This window comes from Tamandua tetradactyla, chromosome 6 (genome assembly GCF_023851605.1).
Source record: "Tamandua tetradactyla isolate mTamTet1 chromosome 6, mTamTet1.pri, whole genome shotgun sequence".
Classification (NCBI taxonomy): domain Eukaryota; kingdom Metazoa; phylum Chordata; class Mammalia; order Pilosa; family Myrmecophagidae; genus Tamandua; species Tamandua tetradactyla.
This window is the reverse complement of record NC_135332.1, coordinates 162,232,433-162,254,351: the sequence shown is the minus strand read 5'-3', so window position 1 is coordinate 162,254,351 and position 21,919 is coordinate 162,232,433. Positions and strand designations below refer to the sequence as shown.

General features: G+C 38.4%; 1 protein-coding gene across 1 annotated transcript in view; it reads left to right on the top strand.

The window, feature by feature from the left end:
* EXT1 (exostosin glycosyltransferase 1) overlaps positions 1–21,919 on the top strand; it is a 298,729-nt gene that overhangs the window by 269,634 nt on the left and 7,176 nt on the right. Inside the window, exons 5-8 of the mRNA XM_077167531.1 lie at positions 4,451–4,583; positions 6,988–7,106; positions 8,220–8,315; positions 17,165–17,254. Coding sequence (XP_077023646.1) covers positions 4,451–4,583; positions 6,988–7,106; positions 8,220–8,315; positions 17,165–17,254 — 438 coding nt within the window. The remainder of the gene's footprint in view (positions 1–4,450; positions 4,584–6,987; positions 7,107–8,219; positions 8,316–17,164; positions 17,255–21,919) is intronic.

Below are 21,919 nucleotides of genomic sequence, written 5' to 3'. Positions count from 1 at the left end.
ATATATTTAATCCACTTACTTTTAAATATGATCAGTGTTGAAACAGTCTGTTTTGTTTTTTTGTCTTTTGATAAATCATTTTCTAATTGTCCCAGTAAATATCTTAAGTTATCCTTTCCTCAATGTTTTCAAATGCCACTTTTTTTTATGTGTCTTTGAGTCTGTTTCTGGCTTTTTAATTCTATTCTGTTAAATAGTCACTATTGTGTTCAGATCATGTTCTTTAACTCTTTCAGATTAAAATGCTGTTTTAATGGCCTTATCCAAGCAATAACTTTCTGTATCTTACACTACAGCTCTGATTCTTGCCTTGAGATGGAGTCTCTGAAGTGATATTAATTACTCAGCCAAAGAAGCTAGCATTTCTAAGGCTATTGATATATATATTTAGCCAAATTACTCTTCAAAAATGTTATATTAATCTAGAGTCTCACAAGCTTTTGGAGAGACCCTTTCTTATTCCACTCTTGTCAGACTTTAGGATCATCATTAAAACACATGCATATACACCTTTATTAATTTACCAGATGAAAGGTGGTATCTCATTCATTTTATTTCTTTTGAGTAACTTTTATTGCATAGATCTGTTTTCTTGCTTATTAGGTTAGTAGTACTGACAGTTGGATATGTTATATCATCAGAATGTTTCTTAGGTCAAGTTCTTTAATCTTTGAGCTTAGGAAGGCCTTATTCCCCTTGGATTCAAGCCAGTGCAGTTCTTTAGTGAGACAGTTGTTTTTAAAATACTACAAACCATATACTTCATTCAAATTTATAGCAGCTGTCAAATCTCCTGATGTAGTTCCGAGATTGGATTGTAACAGTTTGACCTCTCAACCAAATTGCATGAGAGAGACCATCCAGTTTTCCACCTTAATTTAGAATTCAGATTTCCCCAGAATTCAAGGTAAACTGAAAGTACCAAAAATGGCAGAATATGCCACACGCACACAAATAAACAAAGCCAATGTATCTATAAGAAGTTTAAGTATCTCTTGTCAAGAATACCCATTTGGCTTGGAACTTAGAGGATATAAGCACTGACCAGATAATTCACAGTTGCCATCAGACAGTACAGACTCGAGGATCCCAATGTTCCTGCTCTATTCTACATTTGGCCTTCTAGAACACTGGGTCCTTCTTCCTTGCTTGCTGAATTCTTGGCCATGGCAAGGGTACTACTGCATATTCAGGAATTATGAACCTTTGAGTTGTAGGCAGTATTTAAGCACAGTTGAAAAGAGGAAACCTCATCCTTTCCTCTGGTGTCCTGGCAGAGTTGTTGGTGTATTCATGGCACAGTGATTAACATGCATGTGATTCTGCTAATATTCCCAGTCTGATAGATTCTTAATGCTACATCTCGGAATTAAGGAGCTATTCATTCTAGCCTCTTTGAAGCTCAGTTTGTGCAAAGTGAGAAGGGTGGGGACAATGATAAAACACAGCAAAGACAGGGTCCCTTCCTAGATTCCATTGTTTGTCAGAATATTGCACAACATAAAATGCAATCAGAGTCAAGGTAGGCAAAAGAAAATATACGTAAGATTGAGCTAATTTATGAAAACAGTAAATGGTAGCTTGAAAAGCACATTTTTACTAGAAATTTTTAAAGTATGCTCCCTTTTCCTCTTCATACACATTTAAAACATGGTATTTCTAATGCTGTTATGCAACAAAAATTTAAAATCAATGAGATCCTGGAAATAGAAGATTCCTTTGGCCTGGAGGGAGATGGCATATGGTGGCACTGTGTGTGTTGGGCACACATTGCCTTGGTCAGAAGACCAAGTCAAGGCCCCATAGAATGACTGTAAATTGCAACCAACAGTCCGTATTTGAAAAGCAGATGGCACATAAAAAAGAAAAATGAGGAGCCTGTTATTTTCCCCTTTGAATTAACATTAATAAGAAATATTATCCTTGTTGAGAGTGCCTTTTGGGGGATTAAATTTAAAAATCCTATATTTGTTGTGCATATTTGTTTGCTAGTAGGTAGGTGGATGTTGATTCTCTTTGTAACCAAAAAACATCCAACCTCTTAATATGATGCCTTCTTCAAAAACAATAAGTGTGAGCACAAGTGCAATGAAAGGATTCTAGGAGCTATGCAGTGCAGCGATAGTGAAAGCTGTACATTAGGAAAGGGGGGAACCACTTTTCTAGTTGGTAAAATGAGACCTCTCAACTTTTGAGAAGACAAGTTGGTGTAAACCTTCTACAAAGACATTTGGCAATACATACGAACAGCCTTAAAAGTGCTCAAACCCCTTTGACAAAGTTCTCAATCCTAAAGAGTCAGTCCTAAATGCAGAAAAAATGTATTCATAAATATATTCATTGCATTGCATGGAAAACTGACCCTATTGATGATCAAGCAAACCATGAGTACCCTTAATAATATGAAAGATGTTTATAATATATCATATCTATGATATTATAGCAAAATGAATAAAAGCTACACTTGGAAAATGAACATCGGGATGACATTTTTTTAAAGGCAATAAAATCAGGTTGTAAGTGTAAAAACTTAGGCCACTATTCCTAACAAATTCCATGAAGTAATTAAAATTTATGTGCTATTTTACGGTTTTACAAATGAGGAAGGTGAGATACAGAGGTAGCAAGTTAACTCAGGTTACATTAAACATTTTACATTGCTCTCATACCTGTGCTAATATCTTCTGTCAGAGTCTGTATGAAAAGAGTATACAATGCTTCTTGGCATTTTAGGAGATGCTATGTCTTAGTATCATACTCTTGAAATCTAAAAGATAAAAATGTTGTGATACTGAACCATAAAGATAGTCTATAAAATGAGAAACAAGCCACCCAAAGTGAATGATGATCCATTTTGTAACAACTCTGAGATCCATGCAATTTGTATGCAGGTTGGATTTATGATGCTCTCTGTTGTCAATTTAGTCTGTCTTGACATCCAAAGATAATTAAGTGACCATTTGTTAAATTTGGAGAGCAAAAAGAGAAACTAAATGAAAAAACTGTGAAGGAAAACAGGTGGGTTTGGAAGGTACAAATAAAAAAGAACAGAAATGAATGTTCTACAAAGTGAAATTGAGAGCCATGCAAAAGTCATTCCTAATCACGACAATCCTCTCGTAAGTTGAGAGGACAGCATTTTATCACATATCTGTTCTATCACAAAGATATTTTAGCTAGGCTCCTAAAGCTTCCACCAAATTTGAACTCCCTACCCAGCCCTATATAATTAGCGGTTTTGATCTAGAGGAAAGATAAAATGTAGAAATTTCATTAAACTAAGATATTTGAGTTTTTCCAAATTTCCTTCTTGCTTCTTCCTTCTCTCTTAAGAAATATAAACATGACAAGTTTTGCAGAGATAAATGAGGCTCTCTAATACTTGTCTCCCATGTGGGAAAAGATGAAGACGTTAATAACCTTAGTAAATAATAAAACTCCATTTAAAATGGTCTGTACTTAAAATTACATTGCATTAAATGGAAACCTGGAAAATGGTGATTGCAGTCTTAAATCTCTTGAGATGTATGGTAGGGTTTTTCTTTTTTTATTTCTCTTTTTTTAGTACCCAAAACTACAGCACTGTTTTTGAAAACATAAAATTCTGTACGAAGTTAATTATTTGCCAAATCATATCTTAATGAGTGGATGGTATAATTGTTAGAGTTTGAAAGTCACAGAAAGAGAGCTATAAAGCAGACTAATCACATTCAAAATGACAAATGATTCAAGATAGGTGAATGTTTGACTCTAAATGTAGAATTTAATGATCTGCCAGGTCCCAAAGTCCAAAGAAACTAATGAACTAGCTTGGCTATTATTAGTCTTCATATGCCATGGCTCTTGCCCTATTATGTAGGATGTTTTGTATAATTGTTAACTCACTACTTTTTGAGATGAATTACAGTAAAACTTCAGCTAACCAGTACTCAGTCCTACAGTTGACTTTGAAAGGAAAGCAGCACATGGCAAGCAAATAAACCTACCTCCTAAATTAAAAGAACAGATCAAAGCCTTGGCAGCTTCCAGATGTCATGCCTCTAATACATTTTCAGCTTAGTGTCTGCATGCTCTACAGACATTTTTGTGCTCTGAAAACTGTGGATCCAGAACCAATGGTAGATACTCACCATCAAGAAAATACTTTGTTGCACACACTCCACTTTGAAATGAGTGTAGATTCATTCTTAGAGAAAGTCAAGACAGAACTTATAGTTAACCTGAAGTTTAATCAGGAAAGGTGATTTGGCACAGCCCATCTCTTTCTCTATCCGTTTCTTCTATTGTTCTGCTCACTTTCTTTGTCCCCCAGACATTGTGACCAGTTGAAATTTGGGGGAAGGGTAGAGTCACATCTGAGTGCCACTATCCCTCACATTTGGATTGAGCATGCTTCTAATCAGATCCAACAGGTCCGGTCCTCACCATGTGCTCTGTGTTTGTTCACCAGATTATTCAGGACAGAATATTCAAGCACATATCACGTAACAGTTTAATATGGAACAAACATCCTGGAGGATTGTTCGTACTACCACAGTATTCATCTTATCTGGGAGATTTTCCTTACTACTATGCTAATTTAGGTAAGTGATTTCCTTCCAGAGAGCTGCCCTTCTTTACCTCCAAGATGCCATGCAGCTGGCCCTTGATTCTTTTATTCTATGGCAGGGTCTTCTTAAGACAGCATGGGGTGGGGGGTTGCTTTCAAGGGCCCTGCCGTAAAGGGCACCCAAGTTCAAGAACTATAAATCCAACAGAGCAATGCAAAGTGAGAAAAAAATTCCTTTCTTATCTGAGCAGCTATTTGTTATACTTAGTAGAGTTGTGTCTTTTTGAAAAATGGCCTCCCCAAATGATAGTTCATTTTGAGCATGACAATGGGCTAGCTATAATTTTAAGTCTCATCATATATAAAATGAAGTTAGAAGAGTTCCTTCTAAATTTTTTTTCACAACCACTATTTCTCTCTCCCATAGCAAAGAAACACTGAATAAATAAGTGGAAATGAGCAATGACCAGGAATATATGACAAGGGACTAATTTATTCATTCATTCACTATTTACTATGCTCACCTTATGTGTTTTGTTAGTGCTATGCTAGGTGCTAGAAATAAAATGTCAAATAAGATACAGTCTCTGCTCTCAAGCAGCTTTCAGTCTAAACATAATGGGGAAAAGAGTTTTGTCAGAGCGGTGAAGCTCTCCAAATGGCTAGATATTCAAGTATTTGGAGCCCCAGTTATTTTGTGTTGGTAATATCTTGGGCATTTCTCTTACTCACAGTTTTAATTTTGAAAAATCCTGGCATAGCAAAGCATTTTTTAAGGTGTTGTGGCAAAAAGACTCAAGGTTTTCTACCCAGTACTGATACATTCTGTAGTATAGTCTCTTCCTTTTTTTTAAGGTGTTCATGTTTGGCTTATAACTAATAAGATGAAGCACAATGAAATTCATGCCTTGCGATACAAACAGTACAAAGAACCCTTTAATTCAACCAAACATGTTATGGGTATCCTTTCAATCAGTGGACTGATTTATTTAGGATTTATTAATTTTTATATTAAGGTAATGGATGGTAAAATCTCTATATATTTCTGATAGGGTATAGACACTTTCATCTGGAGTTAGCACTGTTAGAAGTGTGTGTAAATGATGCTTCTTAAACTATTAGAGGCAAATCTGAAAGCACTGACTAACCTCACTGTTAAAAAGACAATCCCTCAGTTGTATTTATTCTTTTTACTTGGCAAAACCTTCAATTTGGGTTTAGATAGTGGGAAGGTTAGCTTCTTCTAACATACAATTAAAGTCCTAATTGGATGATATAATTTGCTCCACACAATATTTAAATAATTCTTTAATATATATAGGCTGATTCTTACTCTTAGACCATTGATGTCAAAGCTTAACTCCAATGTCCCTGCCCTCTCTTGTTTGCATCTAAGCTACTTAAAATGTCAAATTAGTGGGTCTAAACTAATGAAATTTTAAAGACATTTTAACCTGTCTCTAATGTCTTAGTGAGCGCTTATGGGAAAACTCACTGTGGGAAGCCATCTCACCGCTGTGTCTTTGGTGGCAGTAGTAATTTTGCAACCAAATGAAACATTTCTACCTAGGGTTTCAGGGCCCTCAATTGGCAGAAATCTGCCTCATGTACTTTTTCTCTCAACTGTGTCACTGATGCACAAAGAAGAGATTTGGGGAGTACGGCGGCTTCCTCTCCTAAATAATAATAATAATGATATTAACAACAATTATAATGATGAAAACGGTAACTAACACATGTTGAGCACTTCTGTTTGCCAGGTCCTGTTCTAAGTGTTTTCATATGCTTAAAATGCTCATTTAACTTCATTCTAACAGTGCCATAGGTTGGTACTTAGCAACCCCATTTCTGAGCTCAGGAAACCGGAGCACAGAGTGTTTGTGTAATTTTTCCAAGGTCTAAGTGGTAGAACTGGGTTTCAAATATGGATGGTCAACCACTGGATGCTCTTCCTTTAACCTTTCCCACTTGCTAGTTATTATTGAAATAGCATCAATCAGGCAAAACTCCTTTAATTATATAGTTGAGAATACAATACATGCAGGTACCCTGGGAGAGATAGCACATGATAAGATCCAGTCTAAAATGTAAGTGACAAGAATAGAGCCCTTTTTGAGCAGGGCACGCGTGTATTTAGACATTCCTGTCTAAGAAGAGGGAAGGAGATCAAAGACGCGTCACGAAGGGAGGAAAAGGATATCAAAGGCAGAAGCTGGAAGTGGACATTGAGGTGTAAATTATTGAGGTCTCTAATCTGAGGCAGTATTTAACTAGCAGCTTCTCACCTTGTTTTTGTTCCGTCAGGACATAAGAGGTGAACAGAAAATAAGCTAGAAGGGAACATTAGCTCCAGGGTGAGGCAATGGAGCAAGGAGAAGTAATTTTCAAAATCTTGTTTTTCAGTGCTTCATTAGGCTCCTCTCTCCATTTCATTTCAGGTTTAAAGCCCCCCTCCAAATTCACTGCAGTCATCCATGCGGTGACTCCCCTGGTCTCTCAGTCCCAGCCAGTGTTGAAACTTCTTGTGGCGGCAGCCAAGTCCCAGTACTGTGCCCAGGTGAGTGGGAGGCTGGCAAGGCAGCTCCTGCCTTCTCCATCTCCATGGTCCAGAGACTCGCCCTTCCCCACCTGTCACCCCGTGTCCTCCCTAGGATCATCTAATGTCACACCCTCTTACTCCCCTTCCATTTGTCACACCCAGTTACATCCTTTTCATTGGCAATAGAGATCCTTAGAAGTAAAGTCTGGCACACATAAAGGGGGAAGGATATTACAGAGGATTTAGCTCCAGTATATGGTTAAAAGAATATATATACAATACACTTTTTAAAGAATATGTAAGCACACGATTTTGTTTTTCTTACTGTCAAAGTGGTAAAGTAACATCAGAAGTGCCTCTGGGAGGACTCAGAAAACCAAGTTTCAATAGAAGAAACTGACTCACAAGCATGGCAGGAGGCATCAACTTTTCTTTCATGGCAACCATGATCAATTTAAAAATTGGGAATAGGAGATTATCTATGGTAACAATATTTTCCAAATCAGTATCATTTTCATACTGTTTAACAGTGGATTTCCGATTTGTGAACTAGTTTAAATGAGAACGTTAACAAACAGGGAAAAAAATTAAATCATGTTGAAGTCCTTATTTTGAATCACTTTATTGGAAATAAAGTCGCATAAAATCAGCAAACATCCTAAAGAATCCAAAATATGAGATCATCCTAAGTTTTACCCTAAATTCCTTTATTTCTCCTCCCTCATTGCCTGATGTAGCACAAATGCATAACAGATGTTCAGAATATGTTTTTATTTAATTTGATCAGAGTTTATCTCACTCTTCATCGCAAAATATCAGAATTTAGGAAACTACTTCATTAAAAACCAGCCACCCTGAAAGTACCTCTTTTTCTTCTAAATTTCCCTTACCCCCTTGAAACAATTATTTTCAGTTATTCTTTCTGACATCTGTCTTTAGTTGTTGAAACAGATGAGGTTCTGAATGTTGCACAGGAGGGGACTTGCTTTAAAATTCAGTTTTGATGCCTCCCATTCTCCCTAGCTTAGTTCTCCACCTTCTCTCTGTTTGTCAATATAAGAACCCCTGGGTTTGAGGCCTGCATGAATCCAACCTTCTGAAAGCCATCTAATGATCCTCTATTCCTTTCAGATCATAGTTCTATGGAATTGTGACAAGCCCCTACCAGCCAAACACCGCTGGCCTGCCACTGCTGTGCCTGTCATCGTCATTGAAGGAGAAAGCAAGGTAGGGCTCATGGGGAGGGACCTATATGTGTGGAACCACAATGGAATCTTGGTTTCTCCATGGGCCACTTTGGGCATTGGCCCTAGATGTTTTCCTCTTGCTCATAAGAGCTGCTGGCCCTGGACTACTTTTTCTAAAACTACTTCTATATGAATTTCCTCAGCTTTGACAGCCATAGGCTGTCCTAGCTCTCTGGTAGCTTTATAACCTTATGTATCCTACTTAACCTCTCTTGGCATCATCTGCCCCATTTATAAATTAGAAATAATGATATATACTCAACAGGGTTGCTTGCTATTAACATTAAATGAAGTCAGGGCCTGGAAAAAGTAAGCTTTCTAGAATGAGAACTGTGATAAGGCTGTTGGTGGTGGTGGTGATGCATGAAGTTTGCTTAGCTGATTGATCGGAATTAGTTGTCCTTTTCAGAACAGAGGTCCTTCCTCACATTTATCTTAAAAAGCACATTTTTGCCTTAGAATGGAAAAATTTGAGCAGGGGCTCAGGGAATTGAATGATAATATGAAGCGCACAAATATATGTGTTGTGGGTGTCCCAGAAGGAGAAGAGAAGGGAAAAGGAGGAGAAAAACTAATGGAAGAAATCATCACTGAAAATTTCCCAACTCTTATGAAAGACCTAAAATTACAGATCCAAGAAGTGCAGCACACCCCAAAGAGAATAGATCCAAATAGATGTTCTCCAAGACACTTACTAGTTAGAATGTCAGAGGTCAAAGAGAAAGAGAGGATCTTGAAAGCAGCAAGAGAAAAACAATCCATCACATACAAGGGAAACCCAATAAGACTATGTGTAGATTTCTCAGCAGAAACCATGGAAGCTAGAAGACAGTGGGATGATATATTTAAATTACTAAAAGGGAAAACCAGCAACCAAGACTTCTATATCCAGCAAAATTGTCCTTCAAAAATGAGGGAGAAATTAAAACATTTATAGACAAAAAGTCACTGAGAGAATTTGTGACCAAGAGACCAGCTTTGCAAGAAATACTAAAGGGAGCACTAGAGTCAGATACAAAAAGACAGAAGAGAGAGGTATGGAGAAGAGTGTAGAAAGAAGGAATATCAGATATGATATATATAATACAAAAGGCAAAATGGTAGAGGAAAGTATTACCCAAACGGTAATAACACTAAATGTTCATGGACTGAATTCCCCAATCAAAAGGCATAGACTGGCAGAATGGATTAAAAAACAGGATCCTTCTATATGCTGTCTACAGGAAACACATCTTAGACCCAAAGATAAACATAGGTTGAAAGTGAAAGGTTGGGAAAAGATATTTCATGCAAATAACAACCAGAAAGGAGCAGGAGTGGCTATACTAATATCCAACAAATTAGACTTCAAATGTAAAACAGTTAAAAGAGACAAAGAAGGATGCTATCTACTAATAAAAGGAACAATTAAACAAGAAGACATAACAATCATAAATATTTAAGCACCGAATCAGAATGCCCCAAAATACGTGAGGAATACACTGCAATCACTGAAAAGGGAAATAGACACATCTACCATAATAGTTGGAGACTTCAATTCACCACTCTCATCAATGGACAGAACATCTAGACAGAGGATCAATAAAGAAACAGAGAATTTGAATATTACAATAAATGAGCTAGACTTAACAGACATTTATAGGACATTACACCCCACAACAGCAGGATACACCTTTTTCTCAAGTGCTCATGGATCATTCTCAAAAATAGACCATATGCTGGGTCACAAAGCAAATCTTAACAAATTTAAAAAGATTGAAATCATACACAACACTTTCTCGGATCATAAAGGAATGAAGTTGGAAATCAATAATAGGCAGAGTGCCAGAAAATTCACAAATACGTGGAGGCTCAACAACACACTCTTAAACAACGAGTGGGTCAAGGAAGAAATTACAAGAGAAACTAGTAAATATCTCAAGGCGAATGAAAATGAAAACACAACTTATCAAAACCTATGGGACGCAGCAAAGGCAGTGCTAAGAGGGAAATTTATTGCCCTAAATGCCTATATCAGAAAAGAAGAAAGGGCAAAAATTCGGAAATTAACTGTCCACTTGGAAGAACTGGAGAAAGAACAGCAAACTAACCCCAAAGCAAGCAAAAGGAAAGAAATAACAAAGATTAGAGCAGAAATAAATGAAATTGAAAACATGAAAACAATAGAGAAAATCAATAAGACCAGAAGTTGATTCTATGAGAAAATCAACAAGATTGATGGACCCTTAGCAAGATTGAGAAAAAGAAGAAGAGAGAGGATGCAAATAAATAAGATCAGAAATGGAAGAGGAGACATAACCACTGACCTCACAGAAATAAAGGAGGTAATAACAGGATACTATGAACAACTTTACGCTAATAAATACAACAATGTAGATGAAATGGACAAGTTCCTAGAAAGGCATGAACAACCAACTTTGACTCAAGAAGAAATAGATGACCTCAACAAACCAATCACAAATAAAGAAACTGAATCAGTCATTCAAAACTTCCCAAAAAGAAAAGTCCAGGACCAGACGGCTTCACATGTGAATTCTACCAAACATTCCAGAAAGAATTAGTACCAACTCTGCTCAAACTCTTCAAAAAAATCGAAGTGGAGGAAAAGCTACCAAATTCATTCTATGAAGCCAACATCACCCTCATACCAAAACCAGGCAAAGATATTACAAAAAAAGAAAACTACAGACCAATCTCTCTAATGAATATAGATGCAAAAATCCTCAACAAAATTCTAGCAAATCGAATCCAGCAACACATTAAAAGAATTATACATCATGACCAAGTAGGATTCATCCCAGGTATGCAAGGATGGTTCAACATAAGAAAATCAATTAATGTAATACACCATATCAACAAATCAAAGCAGAAAAATCACATGATCATCTCAATTGATGCAGAGAAGGTATTTGACAAGATTCAACATCCTTTCCTGTTGAAAACACTTCAAAGGATAGGAATACAAGGGAACTTCCTTAAAATGATAGAGGGAATATATGAAAAACCCACAGCTAATATCATCCTCAATGGGGAAAAATTGAAAACTTTCCCCCTAAGATCAGGAACAAGACAAGGATGTCCATTATCACCACTATTATTCAACATTGTGTTGGAGGTTCTAGCCAGAGCAATTAGGCAAGAAAAAGAAATACAAGGCATCAAAATTGGAAAGGAAGAAGTAAAACTATCACTGTTTGCAGATGATATGATACTATACGTCGAAAACCCGGAAAAATCCACAACAAAACTACTAGAGCTAATAAATGAGTACAGCAAAGTAGCAGGTTACAAGATCAACATTCAAAAATCTGTAGTGTTTCTATACACTAGTAATGAACAAGCTGAGAGGGAAATCAAGAAATGAATTCCATTTACAATTGCAACTAAAAGAATAAAATACTTAGGAATAAATTTAACTAAAGAGACAAAAGACCTTTACAAAGAAAACTACAAAAAACTGTTAAAAGAAATCACAGAAGACCTAAATATGGAAAGGCATACCGTGTTCATGGATTAGAAGACTAAATACAGTTAAGATGTCAATCCTACCTAAATTGATTTACAGATTCAATGCAATACCAATCAAAATCCCAACAACTTATTTTTCAGAAATAGAAAAACCAATAAGCAAATTTATCTGGAAGGGCAGGGTGCCCCGAATTGCTAAAAGTATCTTGAGGAAAAAAAACAAAGCTGGAGGTCTCACGCTGCCAGATTTTAAGGCATATTATGAAGCCACAGTGGTCAAAACAGCATTGTATTGGCATAAAGATAGATATATCGACCAATGGAATCGAATAGAGTGCTCAGATATAGACCCTCTCATCTATGGACATTTGATCTTTGATAAGACAGTCAAGCCAACTCACCTGGGACAGAACAGTCTCTTCAATAAATGGTGCCTAGAGAACTGGATATCCATATGCAAAAGAATGAAAGAGGACCCGTATCTCACACCCTATACAAAAGTTAACTCAAAATGGATCAAAGATCTAAACATTAGGTCTAAGACCATAAAACAGTTAGAGGAAAATGTAGGGAGATATCTTATGAATCTTACAATTCGAGGCGGTTTTGTGGACCTTAAACCTAAAGCAAGAGCACTGAAGAAAGAAATAAATAAATGGGAGCTCCTCAAAATTAAACACTTTTGTGCATCAAAGAACTTCATCAAGAAAGTAGAAAGGCAGCCTACACAATGGGAGACAATATTTGGAAATGACATATCAGATAAAGGTCTAGTATCCAGAATTTATAAAGAGATTGTTCAACTCAACAACAAAAAGACAGCCAACCCAATTACAAAATGGGAAAAAGACTTGAACAGACACCTCTCAGAAGAGGAAATACAAATGGCCAAAAGGCACATGAAGAGATGCTCAATGTCCCTGGCCATTAGAGAAATGCAAATCAAAACCACAATGAGGTATCATCTCACACCCACCAGAATGGCCATTATCAACAAAACAGAAAATGACAAGTGCTGGAGAGGATGCGGAGAAAGAGGCACACTTATCCACTGTTGGTGGGAATGTCAAATGGTGCAACCACTGTGGAAGGCAGTTTGGTGGTTCCTCAAAAAGCTGAATATAGAATTGCCATACGACCCAGCAATACCATTGCTAGGTATCTACTCAAAGGACTTAAGGGCAAAGACACAAACGGACATTTGCACACCAATGTTTATAGCAGCATTATTTACAATTGCAAAGAGATGGAAACAGCCAAAATGTCCATCAACAGACAAGTGGCTAAACAAACTGGTATATACAGACGATGGAATATTATGCAGCTTTAAGACAGAATAAACTTATGAAGCATGTAATAACATGGATGGACCTAGAGAACATTATGCTGAGTGAGACTAGCCAAAAACTAAAGGACAAATACTGTATGGTCCCACTGATGTGAACTGACATTCTAGAATAAACTTGGAATATGTCATTGGTAACAGAGACCATCAGGAGTTAGAAATAGGGTAAGATAATGGGTAATTGGAGCTGAAGGGATACAGACTGTGCAACAGGACTGGATACAAAAACTCAAAAATGGACAGCACAATACTACCTAATTGTAATGTAATTATGTTAAAACACTGAATGAAGCTGCATCTGAGCTATAGTTTTCTTTGTTTTATTTTGTTTTTATGTATATATATTTTTTGTATTTTTTATGTTTATTTTTTTCTCTATATTATTTTATTTCTTTTTCTGTTGTCTTGCTATTTCTTTTTCTAAATCAATGCATTTGTACTAAGAAATGATGATCATACATCTGTGATATTAAGAATTACTGATTGCATATGTAGAATGGAATGATTTCTAAATGTTGTGTTAGTTAATATTATGTTTAACTAATATTTAACTTGATTTTGTTTTGTTGTCTCCATCCAAGGCTTTCAGGAGGGCAGTATAACTGACCCACTGTTTCCATTCTCCTATCTGTTTTGCTCAGGGCTGAATGATCTTCCTAATCATTTTCAGGGCCTTCAGGGACTCCGATTGCTAAAGCCTTAAATTACCATTCAAGGCTAAGTATAATCTGGCCCTCACTGACCTTCCCAATCTTTTTTTCTCATTACTTTCCCCTAGAGATCCTAGCTTCTGACCAAATTGAATCATTCACAATGAACCTGAATTGTGCTGAGACCCTTCCTACCTCTAATTTTGGTTGATCCCATTCACTCTAAGTCTTGACCACCCCCACTCCAACCCTTTATCACCATTTGACAAAATCCCCATATATCCTTTAAGTCCCTATTCACATGCGAACTCCTCTTTACAATCTCTTCCACTTTTCCCAGCCAGAGGAGAGCATTTTTTGTCTGGCTTCTGCTGGTTGCTTTCTTATAGACCTTTTCCATTACAAAGAAACGGGGTACTATTAAGGAAACTGGGACAGGTGAGGCAATGTCAACTAAGAGACTCCCCCTTGTCAGTCCCCATGAGAGGCCATGAGAGACTGGTTTACATTAAGTAAAATGCCTTTGAGCCAAAGTTAGCTACTTAAAAGGGGAATTACCAGTTTATTAGGTTGAACCATTTGAAATTGACATTTGACTCACCAAAAATGGCCATTTCAAATGGATCGACCTAATGCAGTAAAATTTGTAGTTGGCACAATTTTCACATAATCAGTACATTATCCATTCAGTTCCAATTAATGAGCACCTACTGCATGCCAGGAACTGTGCAACATTTCCAGTACACAGTAGGGAATATGAAGATACAGTTATTGCGTTCTTGGAGCTGGAGTTGAGCAGCAGTTTATCAGAGAGCTGTTTGGGTAAGCACTTATTGAGAAAAGGCAAGATTTAGAATAATCAGATGCTTCGGGACATCAGCCTTACTTACTCTTGTGAGTCCATCTCATCCTAGGCATGGTTTTCTCAAAGGGACCAGCACACAGACAATCTCCTTCCTACAAACCCTTATTCCCATCCCCCCAGTAGAACAGCCTGTCGTAGGTGTGACAGTGTTCCAGTTCCAGTGCCCAAAGCCCCCCCTAAACAGTGCTCACATGTATACAGTTAACTTTGAACTTTAGGAGACTTTGGTTTTTTTTTTTTGTTTTAATACTTACATGGGTGACCAGTTCTCCTCTGGTACTATACATGTAAATGTAATAAGACTATATACAGTAGGTACTTAATAAATGTTAGTTGTTATTGTGCTTTGTATAATTATTTAGGTGCATTTCTTACATTCTCCACTACCCTGTGGAGAAATTTTTTTTTTTTTTTTTTTTTTTACATGGGCAGGTACCGGGAATCAAACCCGGGTCCTCGGGCATGGCAGGCAAGCATTCTTACCTGCTGAGCCACCGTGGACTGCGCTGTGGAGAACTTCTTAAGTCCTGGTCAACATTTGTTAAATCCAGAAGGGGTTGTGCTAGATTATGGTAGGTAAATATTTCTTAAATGAGCTCAAAAGGAAAGCCCAGTTCTCTTAGAAAGGACCTTGTAAGTACCTTGGTTCATTTCCTGGTAATTCATTCAGCTTTTGGAAGGTAGTGAGACAAAGATTTTGAAAGAAAGTCTCTAGTTTCCATACCAGGATGTGGAAGTGGTGGACTTCGGTGCTCTTACTCTTTGTTGATGAAGCAGGTTCTGAAAAAGGAAGCAGCATCCTTTTAAAACCAGTGGTTAGTCAGAGGATAGATAAGAAACCATTTGTTTTCTTCCTTCCCCTTTTTAAAATCTCCATGTCTAGGCTTGAATTTAAAATTGATATGTTTGTTGCTTTGGCTGCAAAATTCTGTTTTAAATTTATAGACCTTGTCTTTACAGTTTTCCCTACAGGCTTAACAAAGGTCAGGGCATTGCTAAGCTGGCAACTAATGGTTTCTGCGTTAGGCAGTGGACATGTAAACAGTATCAGGAGAATTGCTTCAGGCTGAGATTTCCAAGCACTGTGTATATGGGGTTGCTGATCACTTTGTATTTTGTTATGTTTCAAAAGCCTGAGAAAGGAAAAAAAAAATCCGACCCAGTTGACAGATGTGTAGGAGCAGGCCTGAAGCCATTTCTGCTGTAGACATATCCCTTGAGCTCCCACAGATGGGTTATAGTGGGCACTTTCTATGCTTTAATGTCATAAGCCCTCTAGTAGCTTCCCAGGCATGTAAACCAATTCTGAGGTGAGGCTATGGACAAGCTGGTTTCTTGATATAAGTATAACTTGGGCTTCACTTGGGGGTGCTCAGATTTGTGACAGATATTCCTCTGACGGCCAGGTTTATATGTCATCCTTTTCACCTTGTCCTGTGTCTCCATTGTTCAAGTATTTTATTTCCTGGCCTCTGTGCCTCAAAAGTTGATGACAAGAGTGTCTTTGTGCTAACCATTGTGTAGCTTTCAGAGGGAGGTGGTGAGTTTAAGGTAGGCAGCTCTGCCCACCCCCAAATTCACTTCAAACTCTTTCCAACCTTAAGGCACATATAGCTGAGGTGCTGTGTAGAATCACACCATGTGGGAGGAAATCCTTGCTCCACTTTGGGCAAGATACTCTCTGTGCCTCAGTTTTTTCACTTATAAAATGAGGCTGTAATAAAAATGGATGGAGATGATGTACTTAACACACTTGGAACTCTCCTTAGCATGTTGTAAATATTCGAAGTGTCAGTTCTTCTTTTGGTTCATCCAACACAGAGTTTTAAGCTGTGAATGTCACAAGGTCTCTCCACCTTCTTCTCCAGCCTCAATTTTTCTAATTGAATCCTTCCCCACCCCCCAACACACACATGCAGTTCACCATCGCCTAGCCTGGAATTGTCCAAATTTCAACACAAACTTCACAACTTCCCCAAATCCATGGACCACACATGCTGTTATTTACCTAATGTTTTCCATCCCTGCACTCTTTACTGGCCTTGGTATGCTGGTTCCCTCCTCTACATCTTTGAACTCGCTGTATCCTCTGCCTCTTGTGCCTTATTTCTACCCTACATCTGGTGAAGTCCTAGCATCAAGTCCTGCCTAAATAGCAGAAAGCCTTCATCTTTTCTTCCAAGCAACCGGTTGCTCCATCCTCTTGGCCTCCTGGCGTTTTTCACATCAATTAGGATGGGTCATCTGCTTCTTGGTCCTCTCTATAGATGCATCTTATTTAAATAAGACACAGAGCATCTCATATCTCTTATTTCTCTTTGACCAGCAAGATTCCTGGTACATAGTAGGTACCCAATAACTGTGGACCAAATAAATCTGCACTGATATAAGATGATAGTCTTAAGATTAAGAGGTGTCATCGTAGTAGAACATGTTTTATGGAGACTCTAAAGTTGCTTCTCTTTTCCTCCCACCCCTGCCTACTTTCTGCTTACCGCCAGGTTATGAGCAGCCGTTTTCTGCCCTATGACAACATTGTCACCGATGCAGTGCTCAGCCTTGACGAGGACACTGTGCTTTCAACAACGGAGGTAAGAACTCGTGCTTGAGAAGCAGGTGGGCAGGCTCTTCAGACAGTTACTCCCAGCCCAGGGTGCCAGTACCTCTCTTGCTCTGGCTTTGGCAGAGTCGCAAACAGTTTTCAAAACTTCCTGCAGAGTGGATTTTAATCAATCCCATTCCTCTTAGCACCTTACCACCACTTGGCACCCTGAAGAGAGCTCTCCTTTGTTTTCTCAGCTCTTTGGTCCCTAGTTGTATGGCTGTGCCTTACCTCTCCCGTCCTGCCTGCCCTCCTCTGTTTTTTAAACAGTGCAACTGTAGGCAGATGTGGAGGACTGGGAATTTGGGGGCGGGGAAGGGCTACTTAGCATTATCTTTTAACCACGCCATCCAGAGAAAACAGTCCCACCCTTCTCCAATTATCCTAAATCTGTGTGGATATGTGTTACCTCTGTTGTGGAACACTATTCTTGCTTCTAAAAGCAGCTTTTCTGTCTGTTTAAGCACTCGTTTTCTTTCACCCACACAAGAGCAAATGGTTTCACTTTAAGGCTGAGATGGAGGTCCCTGCTATTTCAGATGTTCAGGTATTTGTGCCAAAAATAAGATTGCACAAAGAACTTGTGAGGAGGAGAGAGAGAGAGAGAGGTGGAAAGATGGATTTGATAGAAAACCAATTTTTACAACTCGAATGAGTATTGATCTCTGAAACCTCACTTCAAACCATAGAGGGGACCAAAGACAGTTATATAAAAATGTAGAATATCGGAAATACATTATTAATGAGAGCTGGTCAAAAGCTTGTACATTTAGCTACTTATGCCCCCCACACACACACACACACACCACCCCGTTTTCTTTCTCCTTTTTTTTTTTTCTCTTCATAATCATTCTTTCAACTAACATATCAGCACTCCCCAGCAAGTATTTCTCTAGGTGACAGTCTAATTCTACTGGCCTGGTGCCCCTATGGACAGTACTCAGTGTTGACCTGGCCTAGAAGTCTCAGGGTCTTTCTTGAAATACCATGGATGCTTCCAGTTTCCTTCAGATGGTGTTGCACACACATTTTATGTGCAATGTCAGTAAGCCCAGGACAAAATGTCCTGGACCTCACCTTGGTAAACTATGTTCTGTGTAGCCAAAGATCTGTAAATACTTGGTGAATGAATGAGTGGAGGAATGCACACTGGGGGGTTAAAGTTTGAACACACAGCCAACTGTGTCCTGTATATTGTCAGGAGGAAGATCTCAGGGGAGAAGGTGCACTGAATGTTCAAAGGGAATGGCAGCTCTGGAACACAGGGACATGGCACTCGAGCTTGCATTTTTCTGCTGCTTCCTGCAAGGGAAGCTGGCATCCCAGGGGCACATTCATTCAACAAGTATTTATCGAGGGATTTTTTTGTTCTGGTCTCATGCCGGGTGCTTCAGTTACACAGTTCCTGCCTGTATCCATCAGAGTCCTGGCAGCAAACAGAATTCAACTCAGATGATTCAAATGAAGGGACTGGGGTTGGTTACAGAGGTATGGGAGGGGTAAAGCGATCCCCAAGAGATGGTAAGGCCCTGGGGAATAGCAGGAGCAGCCAGTAGCTCCCAGTGCTGGGACTGAAGCAGCCAGGAAGTACAGAGTGTCATCAGCTCCGGAGAGCTGGACCTGGGAAGGCTGAGCTGCCCTATGAGAGCTGTGAGCACAGCAGCTGCCAGAACCCTGGTGCCAAAGCAGGGAGCAGGTGGAGAAGACATACTTTCTCTAATTTCCTAATGCCGACTCCCCATTTGACTAACCCAGACACGCCGGCCAGCAAGTGATGCAGCCCACAGGGTTCCAGCATCCCGATCGGGGCAAGACCAGGGACACTGGATCCTGGGGGGCAAAGAAAGGAAAAGCAGCACATTGTCATGGCTGAACACGTGGTCAGGATGACTGCAGCGTGTACTTAAATCATTATCCTACGACCCCAAGTATTGCTTCATCTTCTGTCTTCCCCTGGACACAAGGCAGTCATTCTCACCCAAGGACTTGTTTTCTCCTGTCCTGTGGTGAGATAACTTTTAGCCTTGGCAATATCTCCTCATGCTGGTGAATTTCTTTTCAAAGAACAGCAATTCCAAGCACTGAGTGCATACCGGGAGGAGCATGTGTTATATGTGAAGTAATTAGAAGTCAATGTGGGTTGAAAATGCTATGTAAATTTAAGAGGCTGGCAGTCTGGTTTGCTTTTGCCTGCTGAACAGTGGATGGTTGGTTTGCCTAAAATGATCGAGGACAAGAATTTTTTTTTTTTTTCAGGTGAATAGATGTTGGTTCATTTTATTCCCCTTCTTAGGATTCGTAGCTTGTTTAAATGTCTGAAGGATAGTATTGAGGATAGATTTTTAAATAGCATCCTATAAAGGACATGAAAGATAGTTGATTTATAGTTATTTACATTTATCTGGGTTCCTGTAAATCCTCAAAAGAAAACAGATGTTGGTTTCTAAGAGAAAAAGGCCAAAAGCTGACCTTTGCCTCCTTTGATGTGTTAATAATCTGGGTGAAAGCAGAACTATCACAAGAATCATAGCTTTATCTGAATTTACTTTTGAGTTCCTTTGGAATGACTTGAAACAGCTTTGAGAGAGAAAGAAATTCATGTGATGAAAACATCCCATCGGGTCCTATAGTCATTGCCAGTGCATGTGTTTCCTTTTCAAAGAATAATAGAAAGCCCCAAAGAACGCTGACATCTTGGTTGACTCTTTGACGACCGGCTGCATAATATACTGTCCCATCAGTTGGCACCATTAAGTATGGAATGCCAGTGACGAGGGGCAGGTTATCACAACCTGATTTCAGTTTTTGGCATGTTCTGTCTACTCTTTCATTCTGTTTAACTTTGAGGTGCCCCCTCTCCATCAAGCTTTTTGGATGGTGTACCCCACCACGCTACTTTTTTTCCCCCTGGATATTGTCCTTTGGGGGTAGGGGCACAGGCCATATTGTTAAGGCTTTCGTATCTTGCAATGGGCATAAAATTACATTTTCCATAAAGATTTGTATTTATGGTGGTTTACTAAAATTAGATTTCTAATTAAGCCCAAAGACTTTGGAGATAAAAGGACCTTTAAAGATCACCCAAGCCAGTGTTTCTCAAAAGATGGGTTGTGCATGTGAAATGCTTTTGCCTGGTTCATTGCAAGTACAATGTCATTTTACTAATTATGTATTTATTTTAATATGTGTTAGAAAAGAATAGCATTTGAAGTCAGACTTTGGAATTAATATTTTTGTAGGATGAGACTGAGTTTTTAAAAAGACTAGTCAATTTAAAGAAAACTATTAAATAAGTAATTGGATGTGTGACATGAAAATAATTTAGTAAGAGGAATGATGGTATGCTTTCTGCGAAAAATTGGGAAATACTAATCTGGTATATTTACCCTGTTATTTGTTTTAATTGAGGTAAAAATCGCATAACACAATTAACCATGTTAAAGTGTACATTTCGGGTGGGCCATGGTGGCTCAGCAGGTAAGAATGCTTGCCTACCAAGCCCGAGGACCCGGGTTCGATTCCCGGTGCCTGCCCATGTAAAAAAAAAAAAAAAGAAAAAAAAAAGTGTACATTTCAATGGCATGTAGTACATGCACAATGTTGTGCAGCCATCACCTCTAATTACCTCCAAAGCATTCTCGTGGCCCAAAAAGGAAACTCTGTACCCATTTAACAGTCACTTTCCATTTCCCCTTTCCTCCAGTCTCTGGCAACTATTAATCTGCTTTCTATCTCTATCGATTAGATTTGCCAATTCTGGACATTGTATCTAATTGAAATCATACAGTATATGATCTTTTGTGTCTGACTTCTTTCACAAACAGAGCTGGGACTTGAAATATTTGTGGAATAAATGAAATTTCCTTTTTGATTGCTTATGAAGAAGAGAGAAGGCAAAGATGGCAGGCTGAATGACTAACCAGTCTAAGAGATCAAATTGCCCTCAACCCTGTAGCAACAGAGCTAAAAGGAAGCTATCATGATAGGACAACACTGAATCTGAAGCCACATTGCCTAAATTTGAATTTTGGCTCTGCCCCTTAGTAGCTTGGGCAAATTATTTGATCCTTCCATATACCTTGGTTTCCCTCTCTGTAAACTGAAGGTTAGATATGGACTTATCCTGCAGGGTTTTTGTAAGGATTAAATAAGAGTTACGATGTGCCTCTCTCACTGTGCCTATCATAGTATAAGCACTATATGATTGCTGTTACTCTGTCATTTTTATTCTCTATTTATTATTTTTATTATTCATCAGATCATCATAAGAAAGTCAGAAGTGAGCCTACACATTTGAAAATAGATGATTTTCTAATTGAAAATGTTACCGTATAGCCAGTTCAAAAGTACTTGCTTTGGGTTATTATAAGCACTTGAAAGTCATTTAGCTGCATTACCTTTAAAATAATTCACTGCCTTCATTTGGCCTTGCACCCACTTATTCTTAGTGATTTTCACCGCAGATGCTTTTTCTAGATTTCTCTGGCACTGTGCATCTTCAGACCTGAGAGGCATGAATTATTTTTTCCTTATGACGTCTTCTCTGTATTCCTATTAGAATCTGTGCTCTTTTTTAAAAAATAAAATGTCCTCCTGTTCTTAAAAGAATGCTTTTATTTTAGGTGCTTTGGCTTTGAGATATGCTGTTATAGTG